The sequence below is a fragment of the Glandiceps talaboti genome, chromosome 4, assembly GCF_964340395.1.
Source record: "Glandiceps talaboti chromosome 4, keGlaTala1.1, whole genome shotgun sequence".
NCBI classification, from domain to species: Eukaryota; Metazoa; Hemichordata; class Enteropneusta; family Spengelidae; genus Glandiceps; species Glandiceps talaboti.
Genome location: NC_135552.1, coordinates 27,769,427 through 27,792,487, shown reverse-complemented (window position 1 = coordinate 27,792,487; position 23,061 = coordinate 27,769,427). Strand labels below are relative to the sequence as shown.

Here is a 23,061-nt window from a genome sequence, read left to right as displayed (position 1 = left end):
CATCTGAAGAAAAGAATGGCAATGTTTTTTCTCAACTACATGTAATATACCAGAAAACAAGAGTGTACATGCATGTATAGAGCCGATGCAAACAATTATCCTCACATGTGTCTTCGACGGTATTTCACAAAAACTACTACATGTACTAAAGCTGCATAAACAACAATATCTAGTAGAGATGACTGATCTTTATCCTCTTAAGTCGTCTACTCATTTTCTTCAATTGGAGATCAAATTAACTGATGACATCCTTATCATCAATTCAGGTAAAATTTGTTCAATATAATCACTTGAAGCCTGATAGTGCATGATTATACCTCAGGTCTGCATTTCCAAAATTTAATCATTTCACACTGTTTGATGGGATTGGACTTTTTAAGAGTATTAGATGTACATGGACATGAATGTTCAGAAAGCTGTATATATGTGTTCCAAATGTAATCTCAGCATGTGTAATCATGTCATGCAAGGGTTATCAGTACTACGTGATTCTTGGAAGTACAAGGAGATTGATTCACAATATCACATGCCTGATATTTGATTTCTCTACAAGCATTTGCAAAATTAGTTTTCAGGATATTTGCAAGATCACTTCTTAGAAACGGTTATTTTTTTTTTTTTAAATAACAAAAGAGAGGTTATAATATCAAATTGTCTCACAACAAAATTTGATATTTCAAAGAAATGATATCCCTTGGATCATTGTGAAAAGCTTCCAATGGAAAGTATCAATACAAGATTCACAATTTTCCCAACAGTGGCAATATTTTTTGAATTATTGCGTTGTTCAAGAATGCTTTTCCTTAAAAAATTAAACATTGATTTGATACAAATGCCAAGACTGAGTAATCTTTTTTGCAACATTCTCCATCATTGTATACATATATCAGAAGTATTACTATTCCACCAGGTTCATGTCTGATGTCCTTGGTCTGTATTTGTATCTGTTATGACCTTTTTAGTCTCAGCTTCCTTTGAAAGAAGTACTTACTAACTCAAGAAGCTACCAAAGATAAAGAAAATAAATAAATAAGTATATCTAGCCTTCAGTTTTGAAGGCAGATGTAAATTCTGTGTCACAATTTGTAAAAAGATATTGGTATCTGTATTGTAGTGATCCCAATTTTCTCTCTGTGTATTATTCATCATATTGTATGTCATCTTGATCAAATTCTGTCAGTTTGTCTTTTCTCGATAGCCCAGATTCATTTTCAGTGTGTAAGATGTAATAACTTGATATTCATCCATGAACACAACCGAACAAAGATTAAGACAACCTGGAAACACAGCTTCCTTAGAAACAACTCATCTGTATTCAGAATCCCATGGAATAAAAACAGAACTGCCCAATGTATTATGACATACTTTTGAGAAAGAAAAAGCTTATAGACTTGATAATTCCATGAGGTGCCATTCTGTACAATGGGAAATGAACTCATCAGAACCATCTAAAGTCAGCTAGGACATAAACTGCATCTATAAATTCATGCGTAAAGTAAGTACCTGTACATGTATGTAAGCTCAGGGAGCATTGAAGTATCACTAAGTGTGTATACATGTAGTTATATACTGTATGTCAGCAAAGACAATTTATCTGAGTCTGTGTCAAGTACGATACATCAATCAATATAACACATTATCAATTTTGAGATATGTTATAGGTCAGTCTATCTGTGAAGTGCCAAGTATCATTTATCACAAAGCATTACTACAAACTCAAGACAGGTGATCTAAGTGTAAATTTGTGGGTAACACTATTTACAAGGTCTTAATATCCAAAGTGATCTCCAATTATAGTCACATTTTCATTGTAGGATTTTACCTGTACATGTATTCTTGACTGTTGTGAAATAAACATGCTACATGTACATGTAGGTATTTCATGTGCTCTTTTGTTGACAAGTTTCCAATTCTAAATATTTTGTATAGACTTTGTATATCACACGCAATTTTCTGCAGGGCATTACATGTATCAAGTGTACCACAATACATGTATACACACCTGGATAATCTAGTAATTCATTATTGAAGAGGTCAATATCCTACACTCCCCATAGATTTTATTTTATTCTTTAGAGGCCTGCTATATTGTACTTGTAATAATTCAGCTTTAATACCAACTAAAGAAAACTCAGTATTTGTCATATCAACATGAAGCTAGCTAAGACTTCGCCAACACCATTACTGTTAGTCTCTTGACCATTTAGTTTGTACATATAAACTGACATGATCTGTTTTATAGATGGCCTTATTGAATCAATACTGGACAAACTCTGCATTAGTCACTAGTTATTATACACTCTTTATCATAAAAGCTTACAGCATTTGGATGTTTGAGACAGAATCCTGTGTCATAAGAGCTTAGCATTTGAGGATTTTATGCAACAGTTTACTCTAAAACAGGACACATCAAAAAATGCATCAGTCTGAGGCAACTTTTAAAAGCATTCTGCCTTGTACACTGTTACAACTTCATGTGGTGTTTGAGACCACATAAACTTATCATCAGTCCACTCACTCTGTTTTTGAGTAACTTGTTGCATAGCTATGCTAAGCATTTATGACCATCAAAAGATGTGTTAGTGTAGATATACATAGCAGTCAGTTCTACGCAAAAGTCATTTTGGTGGCGAACATCCAGCGGCCTGATAGTGTATTTCAGTGAACATCCTGCACTCTGGTAGTGTATTTCAGCATAAACGAGGAAGAAACTTGCCTGTGATTTCAGTGACGAACATCCAGCACCCTGGTAGTCCTGCTTGCAGATGGTACATGTATAGATTATGGGATGCAATAATGACTGTCCCTCAACAGAAGGGAGGGACAGTTGTCAGAATTGAGTCCCGAATTACTCCGTCTGTAAGCAGGACTAGCATGGTGCATTTTTTCATGTGTATTTCAGTGACGAATATCCAGTCAGATGTGTGCATTTCTTGTGCCTATTATTTTAAACTCAATGTATACCTTACTTTTATGTTGGATTTATATTGGATGCAAGTATTATATAAACCCAGGCTGACTTTAGTGTACCTGTAGACATGAAATACTAACGCTACTACACTATTCTGTGTCTATTTTTTGAAATTTCACTCGTTCTTTCTCGAGGTAGACAAGCAAAAATTAAAAAAATCAAAATGTTTGCGTAGGGGAATGGTGTAGTAGTGATAGTCCTTCACATCTTCAGGTAGACTAAGGCCAACTTGTCAACCAGACCGAAAATTAGCAAGACAGATGTATATGGCCGGATGAACAGTTGGACAAGATTAGGTGCAAGGAGTAGAAGACGTTTTTTTAAAACACGTCAGTAAAGAATACATGAAGTGTTACCAGTCCAGCATGAGCAATGAGTCCCACTAAAGGACGCATAGGACGTACAATGAAACTGCTCTATGGTCAATAAAAACATCAATCACATAGACTGACTGCTCTGTCCATACACATTGACAAAACTTTTGATGTCTTCTGGTTTAGATTAAATTTTTGTATAAAATCCTCAAATGCTAAGCTCTTATGACCAGGATTCAGTATGTCTTGAACACCTCAATTCTGGTCATAAGAGCTTAGCATTTGGGGTTTTCTGCAACAATTTACTGTAAAACAGAAGACATCAAAGGTTGCATCAACACGAGTCGATAGACCATAAGTTTGTGTTTTCCAACATTGTCACCTTAGACTGATGCGGCATCTTTTGATGTGTCCTGTTTTAGAGTAAATTGTTGCATAAATCCTCAAATGCTAAGCTCTTATGACAAGGATTGTGTGTGTCTCAAAAAAGGATTGTGTGTGTCTCAAACACCCCGGCAAATACTAAACTTTTATGACAAAGAGTGTAACATTTCAGGCAAGATATAGATATGCTTTTCGAAGGAAGGGAGAGTTGTAAAGATTTGCTAAGCTACAAACTAAGATATTAATGTCACAGTGAATGAGCTCAATATACCAGGAGCATTTCATGATCAGCTTTCATGGATTATTTCCCAGAACTTTAAGAAGAATATCAAATTGCTTTCTACTGACAGGGACATTAAATCAGAGAATATCAAGAAACGTATGTGACATTAAAACATATTATTTGATACATGCATTGATCAGAATAATTCTGTGGAAGGGAATTATACTCATAATTGTGTAATAATCTTAACAGACTGGATATGGGTTTTGCGGATCAGACTGTGGGTGTATGGCAGATTAGGAGGGCTTGTAAGTCAAGTACTACCAGCCTGATGTTGGCAAAATCAGTGTCTGGGCTGGGATGTCAATATTTATCACATACCCTATGAAATGGGAAGATACATTTGAAATGAATAATTTTCACATTTTTGATAATACAGTGTTGGATTTGATATTGAAAGTTAAAGTACTGTTTCATTAAAATTATGATAAGGGCATATCATTAAGCAGATTAATACACATGAAGTGCATGACTTTATTTGGGTAAAGTTATCCCAGGACATAATATGGAAAATAACTGCACGAGTAGAGCTCACAATGTCTGTATACATTGTAGCAATACATGGGGCTTGATTGTAGATATTATAAAGATCACTTAAAATTAATACATAACTTTTAAGTTATCAAATGTAAAAAAGAATAATACAAAACATAGCAATAATGATTTAACATGGCATTTAAAAGTTCATGCCTAACAAATATTTTGAATCACTCAGTGAACATATATTGTAATTGTCAAACAACATATACATGTATTATAGATCACAGAACAGGTTTTACAAAGAAAGAAACACAGCTAGAACAGGCATACTTTAAGACAATAAATTTGGTTCTTGGGTTCTGGAATATTCCATTTAACCAGTGTTTTGATATCAACATACAATAATTTCATACAAAAAATGTTATCAATACTAGGTCACTCCATCTGTTTAAGATATGAGACTTCAAACAGGGATGTGTTCAACATGTAATTTTGTATCCACATCTAGTCTTACTGTTGTAATCAAACTTGAAGTAACAGTTATTAACTTGTTGAACTCATAATTGTAAATATTACATAAATGAAACCAACTCATCTCTGTACAGATGGTTCCTACATGCATACATGTACGTACAAATGTATGAACACCTAGCCAAAGAACTAATATAGAATTTCTTAGAAACTACTTTGTATGATGAATAGTGTACAAAAATAGCATTATTGGTGATAACAATTAATAACATCCAGCAATAATGGTGCCAGTTATTTTTGTTGCTTAGCAGAGATCCTTGTAAAGCCTGGTGATTATTGTCCCCTTTTATAAAGTTATTTACATTAATTGTACCAGTAGTTGAAATTTGGATATTAAATATTGAATCATTCTGTTATATATCCATTACTCAGAGAATAGAATTTTATCTATTGTGAATTTCCAATTATATATTTTAGATTCTTCCTTTCTTACTTTGCCTCTTTGCCATATTAGAGTCTTGATAATTATCAGGTGAAATTATTAGCACTGTTCTGTACATGTACTTAACTTGCAACTAACAACATCTGTCACTTAAAACATTCACAGTGTGCACCTTAATTAACAACTGAAAGGTGTAATAAATGTCAGAACTTGTATGTTGGCCAGCTCATCAATGTGATAATGAGCAATTTACAGAACCTGATGCCTGTAATCAAATTTAATGTGGTTCATGACTTGCTGGGCAGGATGAGTTATTTTGGTTTCATCCACTTATACTAGATAAATAGCTGTTATACCTAGGTCAGATGGGTTCCATACCTACATGTACATGTACATAATTCCCAATGTGATCAATATAAATGTAAACGATGGCTATGCTGCCCACAGTACTTGAATCTGGTGAAGGAGAAGGTATTTACAGTTAAAATGGACCATGTATTTTACTACTTACTGTGTTTTCCTTATGTCCTGTAATTATCATTATGGTCCATTGTACACATCTTTCAAGTGGAAAGTTTAAATACAGTCTACTTCCATTTTATACCAAATAGATTCATTCATTGCTATTATTTAGATCATACATGTACATTAATTGTACCTACATGTGGTATATCCCTTGTAAAGCACTACACTGGCATACAAACAGCACCCTAAAGAAAATGAAATTCAGTGAACAGAACAGTTCTCATAAATTTCACTGGAGAACTCTGAGCAAAAGATGACATTACCATGATTATGGTACCACCATGCATCAAACATACATAAAGGACAATTTAGCCTTGATCATGAATGTCAGGTTTCTCAAAAAAGAAAGCTTCAAAGCTTCATGTACATGTATATAATTACCTCACTTATTTTCAAATTGGTCAGGCTTTCTGAGGTCAGTGTGTGAATGAAATTATCCTAGGGTTAGACTAAAAGGTCAGTGCATGACTCTGTTCTCTAATGTACATGTATGATTGTTACCAACTGTACCACCAAATGTATACAGAATATTTCTTTTTTCCACCCCTTATCTGTTCTTCTCATCCACTCACATTCCTAGCACAAGCAAGATCAAATAAGAGAACATATCACTATAATATTACAACCAGAGGTGTCAGATGTAATTATGTTATTAATAATTGAAAACTGGTAATTTAGGATCTTTGGAGGCCTGTAGAATTATTCAACTGGAACAATTGAGACATTGATAATCTGCAATCTGCCCATACCTGGATGTCAAACTAATTTAAAGGATCAATAATTTCAGTGAAATTATTTATTAAAAACAAAAACGTTTTGTCAGTGCTTGAAAATTCTTGAAATCCAGATCCTCATAAGGTGTACGCCTTATATTTAAGTCAAGACTCCCTGAAATTTTCTTCAAAGGTTCTTCATTTTCACTAACTTACAAAAATGTAGCCTTATTGTACATGTACCTTTTCTCATTGAATAACTATATCTTTGTTTGCCATGTCAACACTGTCTGAAGCCAAGTGGTTTGCTGAATTAAGTATTTGAAATGCTATGGATGAAGGATATTTAACTGAAAGATTGTCTCGCAAATTCCTATGGCATCATTTTGGATTCCTTTCATTAGAATGCAACGATTTCCGTTATAGACTTGCTGAATTCAATTTCTAAACTGTATTAGAAGTAAAGGAGACCTGAATCCATGTCAAAATAAATGTCACTAAATGTCAGACAGTCTAATGGCTTTCAGTGTTGACAGTAACTCAGTGTTTCTTCATAGAAACGTATTTGATTGTAGGCAGTACACATTGTTACCTCAATATGATATTAAAATCCATTGGTGCAATTAAGACAAGTAATTGCTGAGCTGTCATGCAGGGTATAGCTATTACTCTCAACAGATGAGAAATCAAATGAACTTTATACTGAGAAATGTTATCCTTTAGGACAGCATTTTTCTCTGTTTCTGTTATAGAATCAATTTTGAGTAGTTTGACCATGAAATAGTGTTGAAAGATAGCTGAATGAATTTCTTAGTTAAATGATTGAAAGCTTAATGCAAAAAAATGAAATTCTTTGTGTGTTATAACTTCAAAGTTTGTATTTTGGTCATTTCAAAGCTAATTGTTGGACAGGATATGGTGATTTTTACTTAATACTTCTGGATCATTACTTGAATATGTAAATTAAGGTTGAAAAAAAAGTTGTGTTTAGTCAAAAGTTACAACTTGATATTTAAATTTGTCTGAAATTTGATGAAACTGTTTCTAGTATGTCTAGATGACAATATCCAAGGTACTTCTCTAATGTGTACATGTATATTAGTAAAGGAATGTCATTTTTGGTCAAAAGACATAAAATGAGAAAATGTTAGGTTTATTTATGTTATTTGATTCAGATGTTCTCTGTAGCCAGATGTAAAATTGTTAGAAAAGTAATATGAACCAATACTTAGTATGTAGATTGTAAATGAGGTCTGTACTAGAATTTATTGTTAGTCAATGGTCGTAAATGACAAAGTTAAAAAATAATTCGGCTGATCACCAAGGAATGACACTTTTTAGTGTGAATATACATGTTTGTGTAAATTGAGATGATTGTGTAAAGTAAAAATGGATGGCATGGGTCAAAAATATGATTTTGGTCAAATAGATTTAAACTGTTCGTTAACTTAATGCTAACTTGTTTTGTTTTTACTCAAATATGTATTTCTTAAAGTTAGATTTCAACATCTTGCAAATAAAAAACATTTTGTCATTCTTTGGTTCAGAATTATTTGTAGTAATCTTGTGTATCTGCAATCAGAATAGTTAACTCAGAGAGTGGGCATATAATGAAGTTGAAATTCCTATACGTGTACATGTGAAAGTGTATGTGTATGTGTATGTACATGTGTATGTGTATGTGTATGTGTATGTACATGTGTATGTATATTTGTACTCCGGCTGGGCGTTAAATTTTCGACTGATGTGTATGTGTATGTGTATGTGTATGAGTATGTGTATGTGTATCTGCAAAGATTTCAGAATAATTAACTCAGAGAGTGGGAATATAATAAAGTTAAAATTCCTATACATGTACATGTGTATGTGTATGTGTATGTGTATGTGCATGTGTATGTGTATGTGTATGTACATGTGTATGTGTATGTGTATGTACATGTGTATGTGTATGTACATGTGTATGTGTATGTGTATGTGTATGTGTATGTACATGTACATGTGTATTTGTATGTGTATGTGTATGTGTATGTGTATGTACATGTGTATGTGTATGTGTATGTGTATGTGTATGTGTATGTACATGTGTATGTGTATGTGTATCTGCAAAGATTTCAGAATAATTAACTCAGAGAGTGGGAATATAATAAAGTTAAAATTCCTATACATGTACATGTGTATGTACATGTGTATGTGTATGTGTATGTACATGTGTATGTGTATGTGTATGTGGACTTGCTCTGGAACCATGCTGAAATTACGTTATAAAATTTGAATACTTGAACTTAATATTTTACTTCTTTTCATATGAAATCCACTATACACAAACAACCAATGTGAAAACCACATAATATTTATAGATATTTTTTAAAAAAAATATGAATTCAGAGATTATACACCATTGGTTTAATAAATAATGTACTAGCAGATAACATATTATGTATAGATAGTCTTTTAATGCATATGAGGATAAGAGATGCTTACGACATTTTATATCACTCTGTTGAAATGGCCGACACACTCATTCACATTGTGTATACCAAGTCTCAAGTGAACAAAACATAAACGACATTATGATCTTACAAAATTTCATATTTCGATCATAACTTATGCATGTGCATGTACTCCTAGATGAAATTTAGGACATATGGTGTTACAGCGTATAGCCACCCATTTATTTCAAAGAATGTGATCTTTTGAACAAATTTGTGTGATGGGGAAGGGAATTTTGAGATTTCATACTATTTTCACAGATTTCATGGATTACATAGACCTAACCTCCAAGTTCTTTCTGATGTATTTTCAGTAACCTTGATATATTTCACATAGATCTCACATCTAGACTTTGATGATTTCAGATAATAGTTGTTAGTAGTGGAACAGACAATCCAAGGTCTCAGCAGTTAATAGGTGTGTTTTGTTGGTGTTCATGTAATTTGTTGATGATATGCAAAGAAGCTCAGTTCAGACATTCTGATGAGGATTCACCAGACTGTGTTATTTTCTATTCACGTCTGATGATGCACAAAGGAAATCTTACTACAATCTTGTGGTTGTGAATTCTATTGTTTCATTTTGCTGCCCAACTGAAATATTCTCGGTATGACGTATGTCGGATCATCATACATGTACTAGTTGAGACGTGCTACACTCGACATCCCAAAACTTTGTAATCCACAGTTTAATATGTGTGATATAAATATACTAATCTTTCAACTAATTTCACTCAGAGACTGAAGATAATGTGCATCAGATGAAATCCATTAGTGGTGATGTACTAGCCCACGTCGACTCTAACATCATTATCGGTTCTTTGAAAAGTGATACACATCACCAACAAAGGGATAATCTTGAAAATGTGATACGGTACATCACCAACAAGGGAATAATCTTTGAAAATAAAAATCATTATTATATATGCACTGTATAAATTATGGCCATTTTGTTATCTAGACAGTCTGGATCCCCATCAGACCCCAAATCAAACAAGACATTCAAATGATGTTTCCGATAAAACACACACAAAATGTTATCAGTATATTTTGACCCTGGAAAATCTACACCATTACTAGACTGCTTTGATATCTGGAGGCTGCCTCATAAACTCTCATTTTATCAACCCCATTCAGGATATAATATTCCATCAAAAAATAACTTAAGGCAAGACTTGGTTTTGTTACTACACACCTCTACTGAGCAGACGTATGTCAATTTTCTCTCAAATTTTGTTTTTATCAAAAAATATGTTTGCAGTTTAGCTAATAAGCTAAAAATGATTACATGAGAGCCAGTAGATAATAGCTACATGCTGGTGATAAAAGGCAAACCACAGACAACAAATGTAACTTTGCTCTTTACAAAGAATGAATACAAACTATTACAATTGATGTTTTCCATTTTCATCTTCAAAAGAAGTTTTTGGTTATTCAGAAATGATTATGGGAATTAATATTTCAAAGGAAAAGCTCAGGATATACATGTACTGCTTTGTTTGGTTTATTTGACATTCACAAATAATTACTTTATATTTTCTACTAAACTTTATGTTCATATAGTAGAAATCCTGATAATACAACATGTACATGTAGATGTATTAATTCACTGAGAAACCACAAAAAGTTGAATGTTGCATTGGTTTGTGTGATGAGTTGAAGCCTTATGTATGCTGGCTCAGACTGCTCAAAACAGAAACTAGTTAAAACATCAGTTGTTATTTTCTAAAAGGTCACGCTATCCTGAAATGACAAGGAGTGCAGCGTTCAATATACATACATGTATAAGACTCAGTCATAATAGAGATTTGAATTGGCTATGCTTTATACATTGCAAACAGGCTATCTCTGATTTCATTCAGGAATCCCCCATGGTTTTGTTGACCATTCTCCACAGGTACAGTATCTCCTAGAGCAATTGTATATTTATCAATAGTCATTAAACCTTGATGTAATCATTTGTAGACAGTGAGGAGTACTGTGTGTTGATTGTGTACTCCTTGTAGGGATCAGTCACCTTAGCCCATATAGCAGTAGTAATATTGATGCCAAGTACAATGCAGTTGACTTTAAGTCATCCATCATTTTCAAATGCTTCATGTGTACTTTGTAAGTTTGAAGTTCACTGCAATAATGTTAATCTGTTCCTATATCAATGTTTTAGAAGTACCAAATAGCTAATTATATCAGGTTATCTACAAAACTAGAATTATATCAGGTTATCTACAAAACTAGAATTCTGTCAGGTTTAAATCTACAGAACTAGAATTCTGTCAGGTTACCTACAAAACTAGAATTATGTCAGGTTATCTCCAAAACTAGAATTTATCAGGTTATCTACGAAACTAGAATTCTGTCAGGTTATCTACAAAACTAGAATTATGTCAGGTTACCTACAAAACTAGAATTCTGTTAGGTTATCTACAAAACTAGAATTCTGTCAGGTTATCTCCAAAACTAGAATTATGTCAGGTTATCTCCAAAACTAGAATTTATCAGGTTATCTACAAAACTAGAATTCTGTCAGGTTATCTCCAAAACTAGAATTATGTCAGGTTATCTCCAAAACTAGAATTTATCAGGTTACCTACAGAACTAGAATTATGTCAGGTTATCTACAAAACTAGAATTCTCTCAGGTTATAATAATCATTTCAAAACAGTATAATAGTAAGTCACCATTAGCAACAGTTGAACAATTTGAACAGGAATCTATTAGCAAATGTGCATTATCTCTATCTTTACATTTGTCTTACACCTAATGCATTTCATCTAATCCATCTCAAGTGTATAGTGGTGGTACTAATGTATAATTCTTGTATAAGATGTCGGCAACATCACACGACTGACAAGAAATATCAAAGGTGCAATTTCTGTAGGCACAAAAATGGTTATGACATCATTGACACTGCAATCACCTTTACTTTACAGTTGAGTGTAGGAATGATGATATCTGTCTGAAATATTGCCAGGTGTCTGAGAAATGATTCACTCAATATTTCATTTTTCAGTTGAGTGCATTGAACTTTGCGTTTAAGACCTATTTGTGATATTAAGAGTGTTCTGTATGAAGATTCTGAAGATGAAAACTTTGTTTTGATCATTATCAACATAAAACACTTAGACAAGTGCCTAGACAGACACATCTCTATAAGTTCTCTTTACACTACAGCTACTAGACGATAACAAAATGAAATCTTTGTCAGAACGAAAATTTTATCAATCCTGAACCAAAGTTGTATGTAAGGATTATTTAATTGTTAAACATTAAAGCCTCTATTGGTATGACTTTTTATTATGTCAGTTAAAATATACACTCTACCTTTATTTGTAACAATCATCCTCTTCAATTGTTCTTTTTTAAGCTGAATTATAACCTTTTACTAGTTGATGGACTGTGTATATACCCTGACTTCATGTCTATGTGCAATCTGATTAAAATCTGATGTAGTGTACACGGTACGATTTCTTTTTGGCCATTACGTTTACTTTCATTTGTTCTTTTGTGACAGCCGTTACATACATTTGACACAATACCATCGGTTTTCCCGAACCCAATCTCGTACTTTTGATTAGCCAACCAGAATTTGTCTGACATATAACACTCAATGTTCGAAATTGAAAGAAAGAGAACCACCAAACAATTATGATAACATTGCTGTCTGTGCTCTCTGCTCAAGCTCTTTATGAACAGAACATTCTGAGTACTGTATCCGGATGTTTTGGTGCATTATGCGTTCTCATTTGTTGAGTGAATTCACTCAGCACTCATGTGTGGTACAGGAAAACCTATGGTGTTGTGTCAGATGTATGTAATAGGTGCTCACAAAAGAACAAATGACAGTAAACGTAACAGCCAAAAAGAACTTATGCCATGTACACTACATGTACAATGTACATCACATTTAATCAGATTGGTCTTCATTTGTGTATGTAAACACTAAAATCAGATACAGAACTGATTATTTGTTTGACAAACAACAAATTGTAAATTCTTTTTTGGAATATGTTGATAGTGTTTTACCAGAGCATGAAGGTGAAAACATTCATATTTTAATTTTCGTTACAAATTAAATTTTGACTTATTGAAGTTAAAATAGTTGCTTGCTTTGGCTAGGGTCATTCAGATCAATGTTCCTGACATGGTGATGTTTGCACATTTCTACTTTCAAAGGTTATTTTCATCTTCCCTAATTGTGTTTGTACAAGTACATGTATGCATTCATCTGTCGAAGGGTTAGGATGAGACTACAGTTGCAGTGAAATTCATTAATTACATATCTCAGATGTACATTCTTTAATTTTGTAGATTTTAAATCAATTTTATAAACAAATTACTAGTTTCACCTCATATTATTTTTAAAAACATACAGTGGGAAGGACAACTGTCTGATCTAAATTCTAAGTTTAAATATGAATAAATTCTGATATCACTATCTGTTATTATGAAATATTTCATCAAATGTTTGTCAGTTTATCAGAAATCTCAGTAGATGATTTATAAATACAATGTAATACTGTAAGGTGACACAACTGAGAGAGAATTCCACTTAAGAATTATTAAACATTTGTGACATGCTGAAAAGGGCAAAGAGCTACAGTGTAATTCACACACAATATATTTGTCACTGAGCTCATTCAGTACATTCAGTCTATCACTTAGTTTTAAAACAACAAGTCGTGCATAGTTCTGGGAAATACATGTAGATTTCATATGAAATGATATTGACATGTAATATGTTTATCATAGTATATGCACAGCCAAGGAACAATTATCACCATCAAGTTGTCCTGATGAAGGCAATAAACAGTCACATTGCCAAAACCTGAAAATGAAAAAAGTAACTTGGTTGTGTATCGAAGAACATTACTTGAAACTCTTACCTTATAAACATATGTTTTGAGATACGGAAAGTATTATATAATTATTGTATCATATTGCATAATCACAACAGGCCATACATGTATGGCCATAATGTTTTTCTCTGACATGCAAGAGATGTTGTGAAATATTTAAGCTGTGATGAACGGATGCGTATTGCCATTCTCATATGACAACCTAATGTTTCTCTCTAACAGTAACATCACTATTAACATGTACGAATTAAGATCTCTTTCAATCAGAATATGAAATAACAATCATAATTGTGATCAATAGTTCATATTTCATACATAATATTACTGACTTTCATTTCCAATATGATCAGAGTTCACATTTTTCATCTCTGACATGAAAGAATTAAATTTCTATCATGGTACCAATTGATAGGAAATGGGTCTAATTTAATTTTGTATTGACACTAGTTAGTACCAACACACATTCAGTTCCCATTAGACCCCAGAGACCTCAGACTGAGACCTAGAAATATCATTTACATGTAGATGATATTATATATGTTTTGATTAGATATTGTATTTCAAATTGCAATTTAATCATGCCACCTTCACTTAAACTGGTAATAGGGTTGATGAAACATCAGAAATACAGATAGAAAATTGTCGGCCAATTTGTATACCAATGTTACCAAAGTTAGGGTTAGGTTAAGTTTGAGATTCAATTTGTATGACTGAAAGAGTAGTATTGTGGAATTCAAAACCACTTTGTTAAGTGTAGTGAAATTATTTCTGAATCAGGAAATTAGTGTGAACCTACAGCTCCTTTAGTGTTAATAGATACTTGTATTGAACAGCTCAATTGATTTTGAAAAGTCTGTGTTTTGTTAAAGGGGACTACTTGACAAGCAAGTGAGGATTTTGATTTCATTGTTTTGGATGAAATACAAAATGTATTATTATCAGCGTTTTCCCACATTTTGCATTTAACTTCATCCCAAACCATTCCACATATTAAAGTGGAATCATTATTGCATATTAACCATATTTGCCAATATGTGGCAAATTTTACCCCAAAATATGATTTTAAATGTATGTCAAATGTGATATTTCTGGCAAATCATATTGAATACTAGAAGTTACATGTACTTATAATTTTCGTACAGTTTTCCCCATGAATAAACTTGAAAAAGCAATGCTCTCTTGCAGATTTTACCACAGGCAGTTATAGGTAAATGGCTAGTGGCAATTCAGCATTTGATGGTCGGAAGTTATTTTCTCCCTTAACCTTAAAGATAAAACATTTTCACATTTGAGAAACTAAGATATTGCTGTTTAGTCTTGTAATGTAAGTATTATGATATCACTATGGTATACACATTATTAGGCAACTGGAAATATAATTTTTTTTCACTTATTCTGAAAAGGTTCAAGACCTCAAGTAACCAGTTGTGGGTAGGCACTAGATAAGTGTATCTAGAAGCATGCACAGCATTATTCATTTTACTAGTGTCAGTTCATGCAGAAATTCTAGTTATCTATGATGACTGCCCAACTACGCAGCATACGTTATAGATTTCCCTGATATCAGCACTTTTTGACAGCATTTTTCCCCTCTGTCACTGATGACGCCAGCATGTGATCGAGTCATTAATTACATCGTACATTTATATGCAATCAAAGTAAGTGCCTTCAGTCATAGAAAATTGTCATTGTCAAACCGTACATAACAATGACAGCATGGTAGTGGCCAGAATAAAATGTCTGTATGGGGAAGATAACTGCAGTATTCTTCTAAATAAAATCCTAATAACCAGAATTCTTGATTTAGGAAATTTTAGCTCAGAGATATTAGATGAATTTTCATTGCGCAATCTGAACGGAGCACGTACAGATGGACTATAATTTGTAGTTGCAATAATACAAAACATGTACCTAATCTGGGGTGTCATTAACATTGACAGTAAGTTGAGGATTACATAAATTATATGAATTAATGAAATTATGTTAACTGTTCACAATAAATTGGATTTATTGGATCTTGATAAAAACTCGGTCATCTTGATTACTTATAATCAGTTGACTTATAATCCGATCAATGAATCCTAGAGTATTAGTGGATTACAGAATGTCTGAATGTGTCAGCTTTGTGAAGATTCAAATTGAACTTCTTCCTGTCCACACAAAAGATCCAACATTAATGCAGGTCATAAGACCCTCCAAAGTTACAGTCAAGATTTGTTTATGCCTATCAAATGATTATAAATTTCAACCTAGAATATTAATTTCAAAACTTGTTGAATGTCTGCTTTGAAATAATAGTTCACAGCAAAGTATATGATGCTGTAAATCTTGGATTTATATAATGACATGAATTTCAATTGTATTTTTTTTTTGAGAGTTTCCCAATTCACTTGTCAAAACATGTAGTGTTATAATATCTGAAGCTTCCTCACATGTGGCAAGAATGTGTTACTGCAGCTGATGACTAATGCAGAAAATGGCAAATACCATGAAGTTTGCCACTACACACACAACCTTTGGTATTTGATGTGTTTGGTGTTAGCAATACACAGTGCAACAACAGCACACTACAAAGGTCATTCAGAGATGTGATTTGTAAAAATCCAGCTGTTCAGTTATTGATGTTTGAAAACCAACGTTGTCTCATGTATCCCAGTTATCATGCAGTGATTGTAAAATGGGTGCATGAATAAAAGGAAACCCCATAATTTTTAACCTATATACACCATGTACACACATTTGAATCATTGAACTGAATGCTGTGATTTAAATCAAAACATTCATTTTTTCATTTGTTAATTTAGCTTTCACTTGTACATTATTTGCCATTATTTTTCCTGATTCAGCCAGAAAATACTTTTGTCTGTTAATTTTTTGACCTGTGTTTTTATTTGGTTATTCATTTGTATTTATCTCTGCTGAATAATGAAAAAATTGGAATTTATTATATTAAACAAATTTGACATGCTTGTGCAATCATTATGAATCACAGTGAACAGCTGGAATTTTCTTAATAATTTAATTACACTATTACAATACACATTATGATCCATTCTCCATCCATCCATGAAAATTTGACCTCGGCATAAAATCTGGGTACTAGTTCTAATTCTATGACACACATAAACAGAATTACCATTCTATGAAGTTTGTACAATAGACCTTGACTGTAAGCATAGAAGTGGATATACCTGTACTGTTAGTAATATTTTATATTGGATAGGAATTATATAAATCAATGATGAAATCCTATATATTATTATTATTACAATTAAACCAACTGAGCATTGGTAATTTATCCGTCTAGCAATTGAACAAATGTTATGAATCTATTGTATGTCATCTGTATAATTTAGAATGTGACATTGAACAATGATGAATGATTATAGACAGACAGACAGACAGACAGACGGCAAATGTTCTTACAAATGTAGAAGTCTAATTTAGTTTATTCTTCTTTTGATCTAGATGTTGTCTGTTGTCTGCCATTCACAACATGTAATTACTATCCTAAATGGAAAGCTTAAAGTTATAATTACTGAGCAATTTTTTTTTGTTTTGTTATGACAAAGATTTAAATATCATATGAATATGTTTGTTTGTGATATTTTTAGTTACTGATCAGAATTTACTGTTAGAGTGTACAGACAAGTGTGACATGGTCACATGGTTTATGTACTGATTGAAAAGCAATTTGTTTACTCCTATCGTATACTATGAATTTGTTTTATTATTTATCATAATTGTAAACCTTTATTGTATGATATTGGGTTGTCGGTGGCCGAGTGGTTAAACCACTTGCATGCCTCTTACCACTGCGGTTGGGTTCGAACCCCATTCAGGGTTTGATTAAATTTACCGCGCTGTAAGTAAGGAGAGTGTCGTTCAGTTTGACTCTTCCGAACAGCGCAGGTTTTTCCCAGGTACTCCGGTTTCCTCCTGCATTAACACTGAACCCATGAGGGATGGCCCTCACTGGACTTCTTGGGAGACAAGTGTTTATATGTGTAAAGAAGTAAAGAACTATCCAGTATAAATAGAGATTATCCTGGTACAAATCCATGTAAATGTAAATGTGAGACCATGTACGTAAGAAGAATCAATACAATAAATGTAGTATTGAAAAAGTCACAATCAAATGTTGTCTTAAAATAATGCAGTACTACATGTAGTAGAAGGGTTAAAGGGGGCAAAGTCAAGATCTGAGTGTATGTGTTTATTATTCAACATAGAATTGACTCCGTTAATTCATGAAATCACATGTAAAAAGTAAGTCATTCGTCATTTGAAATAAAAAATAGCAGAAAAAACTTTCAGATCTGGATTTTAAACACAAAGTCAAATTTGAAGGAAAAAGTACATTGTATTAAAGTACTATCAATAGTATGTACCATATCACTAGTATATATTGTTTTGAATGGGTTTATAATTTATGACTACATGTATATTTACTATTTTATTACAGATTCATTGCTACTCCAATTGCTATGTGTCTTGGGATTAAGACTAAACGTGTCAACAAGGCAGAACCTAACACTATACTTGAGAAGGTTTACAAGACTGTCACTAATAGTCCATCAAAAAAACACGTTGAAGGCTTGTCAAAGCAGCTTGATTGGACACCTCGTCAAGTGGAACGCTGGTTCCGACATCGACGCAACCAGGAAAGACCAACTTTGCTGAAAAAATTTTGTGAAAGCAGGTGCAATAATTTTGCTAAATTCTTTTCTTGATGGCAGGCAGTACACCTACACATTTTTATGATTTGAATTGTAAAGGATATTAATATTATTATTGAAAACTGTATAAAAAAAGGATTTTTTTGTATTTCTATGACAACCTTATGAGGTATCCCTAGTAATGGATAAAAGATACAGTGAATGTGAATTAATGTGGAAAGTCTCCTGTATAAGCCCATAAACTTTTGTTTTTTATCAGAAATTTGGCTGATTATTTAGCACACAAAATCCTTGCTGCATTAAAATGACATGATTATGAAGATTTATATGATCACCAAGGTTTAATAAAATTTAGAAAATAATTAATCATGCTGGTGTTAACCAAAATGTGTTTATTCCTCTGTTTGTAGTTGGAGATTCTTATTCTACTTGGCAGCCTTTATCTATGCCTTTCAGTATCTTAAGAAGCAGATTTGGTTCTGGGACACAAGACACTGTTGGTATGACTACCCTTTACATGTAAGTGTTTTTAAGAAAACAGTCCTAAACTATATTGTATGCTTGCTGTCTTGTTTTCTCTCAATCAATTTCACACATTATTACATATGTACCAGAGATTACTTGCACTGGTGTGCACACATAACTAGTGGTATTTGCACTGCAGTGCAATACTGAGAACATTATTGCGTACCTGCTTGCAAATGATATGCAAATGAGGACATGATTGTTCGCTACACACGAAATCGTGTGATTGCACTGATGTTTTCAAATTTTTTTAATGGAAATTTGCCATTTCAGATAAAATATGTAATAGTAAGAGAACTCCATGCCACATGAGTTTCAGTGTGGGGACTCATGCTTGCAGTGTTTTCTGCTGCACTTTCATTCCCTGGGCACAGAGAATACTGCAAGCACTCATGGAAATACCCCAAGTATTCTACACTTGCACTCATGTGTCATGGGGTTCTGATATATAATTTTTTACCTGAGACTCAAAGTTTTTTTTCACTGTTTTCTCCACAGCCACTAACAGATTCTATGGAGAAATACTACTTGATTGAGCTATCTTTCTATTGGTCACTTGTATTCTCTCAGTTCTTAGATGTCAAAAGAAAGGTAAGGAAATAACTGAGTATCTCAAACATCAAGTTATGGGGTGATTTTACCAAATTGGATTTTAGTAGGTTTATACCGATAATTACACAAAAAATCAGCAAGAAATAATCTCATTATTAAATAGTACGTTAACTTACCACATCAGGATTGACCCAACAGAGTTATCACAAAGTTATCACAATATTGAATCCAAAAACAATCAATAATAATCATATGTGTTAGTCGGTCACATGATTAAAGAACAAAATCATGTGATTGATTATATGGGCTAAAGTCAGTCACATGATTAAGGGGAAAAATCATGTGATCAATCCCATGATTTATAACCAATCTTGCAAATAATCACACATTTTAGGGGAATTTGAGTAACTTTCAAACAGCATACAAAGGAAATATGAAATGTCATTCGTTTGACTTTATTTTCAGGACTTTCTGCAGATGTTCCTCCACCATATAGTAACCATATTGCTGATTAGCTTCTCCTGGGTTACAAATATGGTACGCATTGGTGCCTTAGTCATCATGGTACATGATTGCTCAGACATTCTGTTAGAGGTAAGACACTATACTATACATAAAGAAATAGTATTAATATTGGATCAGATTATCATTTTGTCATTCATTTCTCTAATTTTAATGTGTACCAATTAATTACATATTGTATACCTGCAAAATCTTTTTTTTTTAAGTTCAGCAAAGATTAAATAATTCTCAAGTGCTAGTATGGGAATTTAAACTATCAACAAAAACTCTGCCAATCAAGTGCTAGTATGGAAAGCTATGAACTGACACTTTGCTACAGAACAAAAACTCTGCCAATCAAGTGCTAGTATGGGAAGCTATCAACTGACACTTTGCTACTGAACCAAAACTCTGCCAATCAAGTGCTAGTATGGGAAGCTATCAAATGATACTTTGCTACAGAACAAAAACTCTGCCAATCAAGTGCTAGTATGGGAAGCTATCAACTGACACTTTGCTACAGAACAAAAACTCTGCCAATCAAGTGCTAGTGTGGAAAGCTATCAACTGACACTTTGCTACAGAACAAAAACTCTGCCAATCAAGTGCTAGTATGGAAAGCTATCAACTGACACTTTGCTACAGAACAAAAATTCTGCCAATCAAGTGCTAGTATGGGAAGCTATCAACTGACACTTTGCTACAGAACAAAATCTCTGCCAATCAAGTGCTAGTATGGGAAGCTATCAACTGATACTTTGCTACATAACAAAATCTCTGCCAATCAAGTGCTAGTATGGGAAGCTATCAACTGACACTTTGCTACAGAACAAAAACTCTGCCAATCAAGTGCTAGTATGGGAAGCTATCAACTGACACTTTGCTACATAACAAAATCTCTGCCAATCAAGTGCTAGTATGGGAAACTATGCGATTGAGGCTTTGCTACATAACAAAATCTCTGCCAATCAAGTGCTAGTATGGGAAACTATGCGATTGAGGCTTTGCTACATAACAAAATCTCTGCCAATCAAGTGCTAGTATGGGAAACTATGCGATTGAGGCTTTGCTACATAACAAAATCTCTGCCAATCAAGTGCTAGTATGGGAAGCTATGCGATTGAGGCTTTGCTACAAAATCATAACTCTGCCAACATTGATGATCTGCTATCGAAGATTAGTAAACATTTTCAAAAAAAAATATCTTCTATGATACTAATAATACATTCTTTACTTACCTTAGGCTGCAAAGATGACAAACTATGCTAAGTTTCAACGGGTGTGTGATTTCCTCTTCCTCTGTTTTGGCATAGTGTTTTTTATCACTAGGCTTCTAGTCTTTCCTTTGCAGTAAGTATGCTATATGCACATTTTTATAAACCTGCCTTCTTTTCCAAAATCATAAGGAACTTTATTTTGCAATATATTTAATATCATTTATTGATTATGTGTATTTGAGGTAAAATGTAGAAAATTAACATTCAAAAGTTTTGAAACTTGTTTTAAGCCAATTTCACACAACTACAAATACAATAGCTTTCAACTTGAACCTCTAGACTTGTTCGTTTACTGCCACTAGAGGGCGTAGTAGCAAATTTGGACTGACTGTGACCGGGAATGTGACATCATTGGGTAGGCCCAACAGATGATAATAGATCCCACATGCCATAAAACATTCAAAACTGTATTTTACTTTTATCAGTACTATCTGCAGTGTTTATATGACGTGAATACAAAGAGCTGTAAGATATGAAATTCATGGCTTACATGGTTTTCTGTGGGTTTTTTTTTTTTTATAAATCCAGTGTTTTGAAGAGTGCAGCACTTGAAAGTCGTGAAATTATTGGCCCCTACACATCATGGTGGGTGTTCAATCCACTTCTTTGTGTTCTACAACTTTTACATATCTTCTGGTTTTCTATTATTGTACGGATGGTTTTTAAAGCCCTAAAGAATGGCAAGGTAAGATAACACACAGTATCAACTATTTACAAATGTTGGTTTATATATTCATATTCATTTGTAGAAAGAGCTCTTCAAGGATTATTCAAGATAGATATGTCATAAAAGGATGGTGTGACGCCATTATGCAACAGCGCCCTCTATTGCATGAAAGGGGTGTCTATGAAATGGCACTCTCATTGTCACTAATGGGTAGAGTGTCGAGTGGTGACTTTATCAACAGTGCCCTCAACGTTATGAAAGGGTGGAGTGATGTCATTTCACACGTGTAGTGTTGTGAAAGGGTAGAGTGATGTCTATGCAACAGCCCTCTCTGTCATCGATTAAAGTTGGTTGTCTGTGGTGTATATCAGAAATGAAAATATGAGCAGTTTAATCCACACTGTTTTGTATCATTTTGAGCATAACTATATTTCTTTACCCCATAAATCCATGTTTTTTAGATTAAAATGTCAACACAAACTGATATTATTTCAAAATGGATCGATGACTGTTATCATTACAGGTAGAAAAAGACGATCGTAGTGACTGTGAGGAAACCAGTTCAGATGAAGACATCCCAACTAACAATGGCAGAATTGGAAACATGAATTCCAACTCCAATCACAGACATTGATCAGAAACCAGGTGTTGGCTCCTTTCCGTTCCGTGTCACAACAATTAAGATACTCTTGTCTCACAAAAGAACCATTGGTTTAATTCTTAACAAAACAGTCCAAAAGAGGTTAACTTTATTCCATATAATATTTAACATTGTAATACGTAGAATCGATATATATATGTTGTAGATGAACCACATACAAATCATAAAAAGATCATATTAGTCATAATTTGCACAAATTTAATATATAGTAATGCACCTAGGTTGTTATATAGTGATGTCATCATGAAATGTACACGATTAGCATATTCAT

General features: G+C 33.2%; 1 protein-coding gene across 1 annotated transcript in view; it reads left to right on the top strand.

Annotated features, from left to right (window-relative positions):
* LOC144434437 (ceramide synthase 6-like) overlaps window positions 1-22,763 on the top strand; it is a 46,908-nt gene extending 24,145 nt beyond the window's left edge. Inside the window, exons 2-8 of the mRNA XM_078122886.1 lie at window positions 18,394-18,630; window positions 19,018-19,126; window positions 19,631-19,723; window positions 20,150-20,278; window positions 21,429-21,535; window positions 21,991-22,147; window positions 22,653-22,763. Coding sequence (XP_077979012.1) covers window positions 18,394-18,630; window positions 19,018-19,126; window positions 19,631-19,723; window positions 20,150-20,278; window positions 21,429-21,535; window positions 21,991-22,147; window positions 22,653-22,763 — 943 coding nt within the window. The remainder of the gene's footprint in view (window positions 1-18,393; window positions 18,631-19,017; window positions 19,127-19,630; window positions 19,724-20,149; window positions 20,279-21,428; window positions 21,536-21,990; window positions 22,148-22,652) is intronic.
* Window positions 22,764-23,061: the final 298 nt, after the last annotated feature.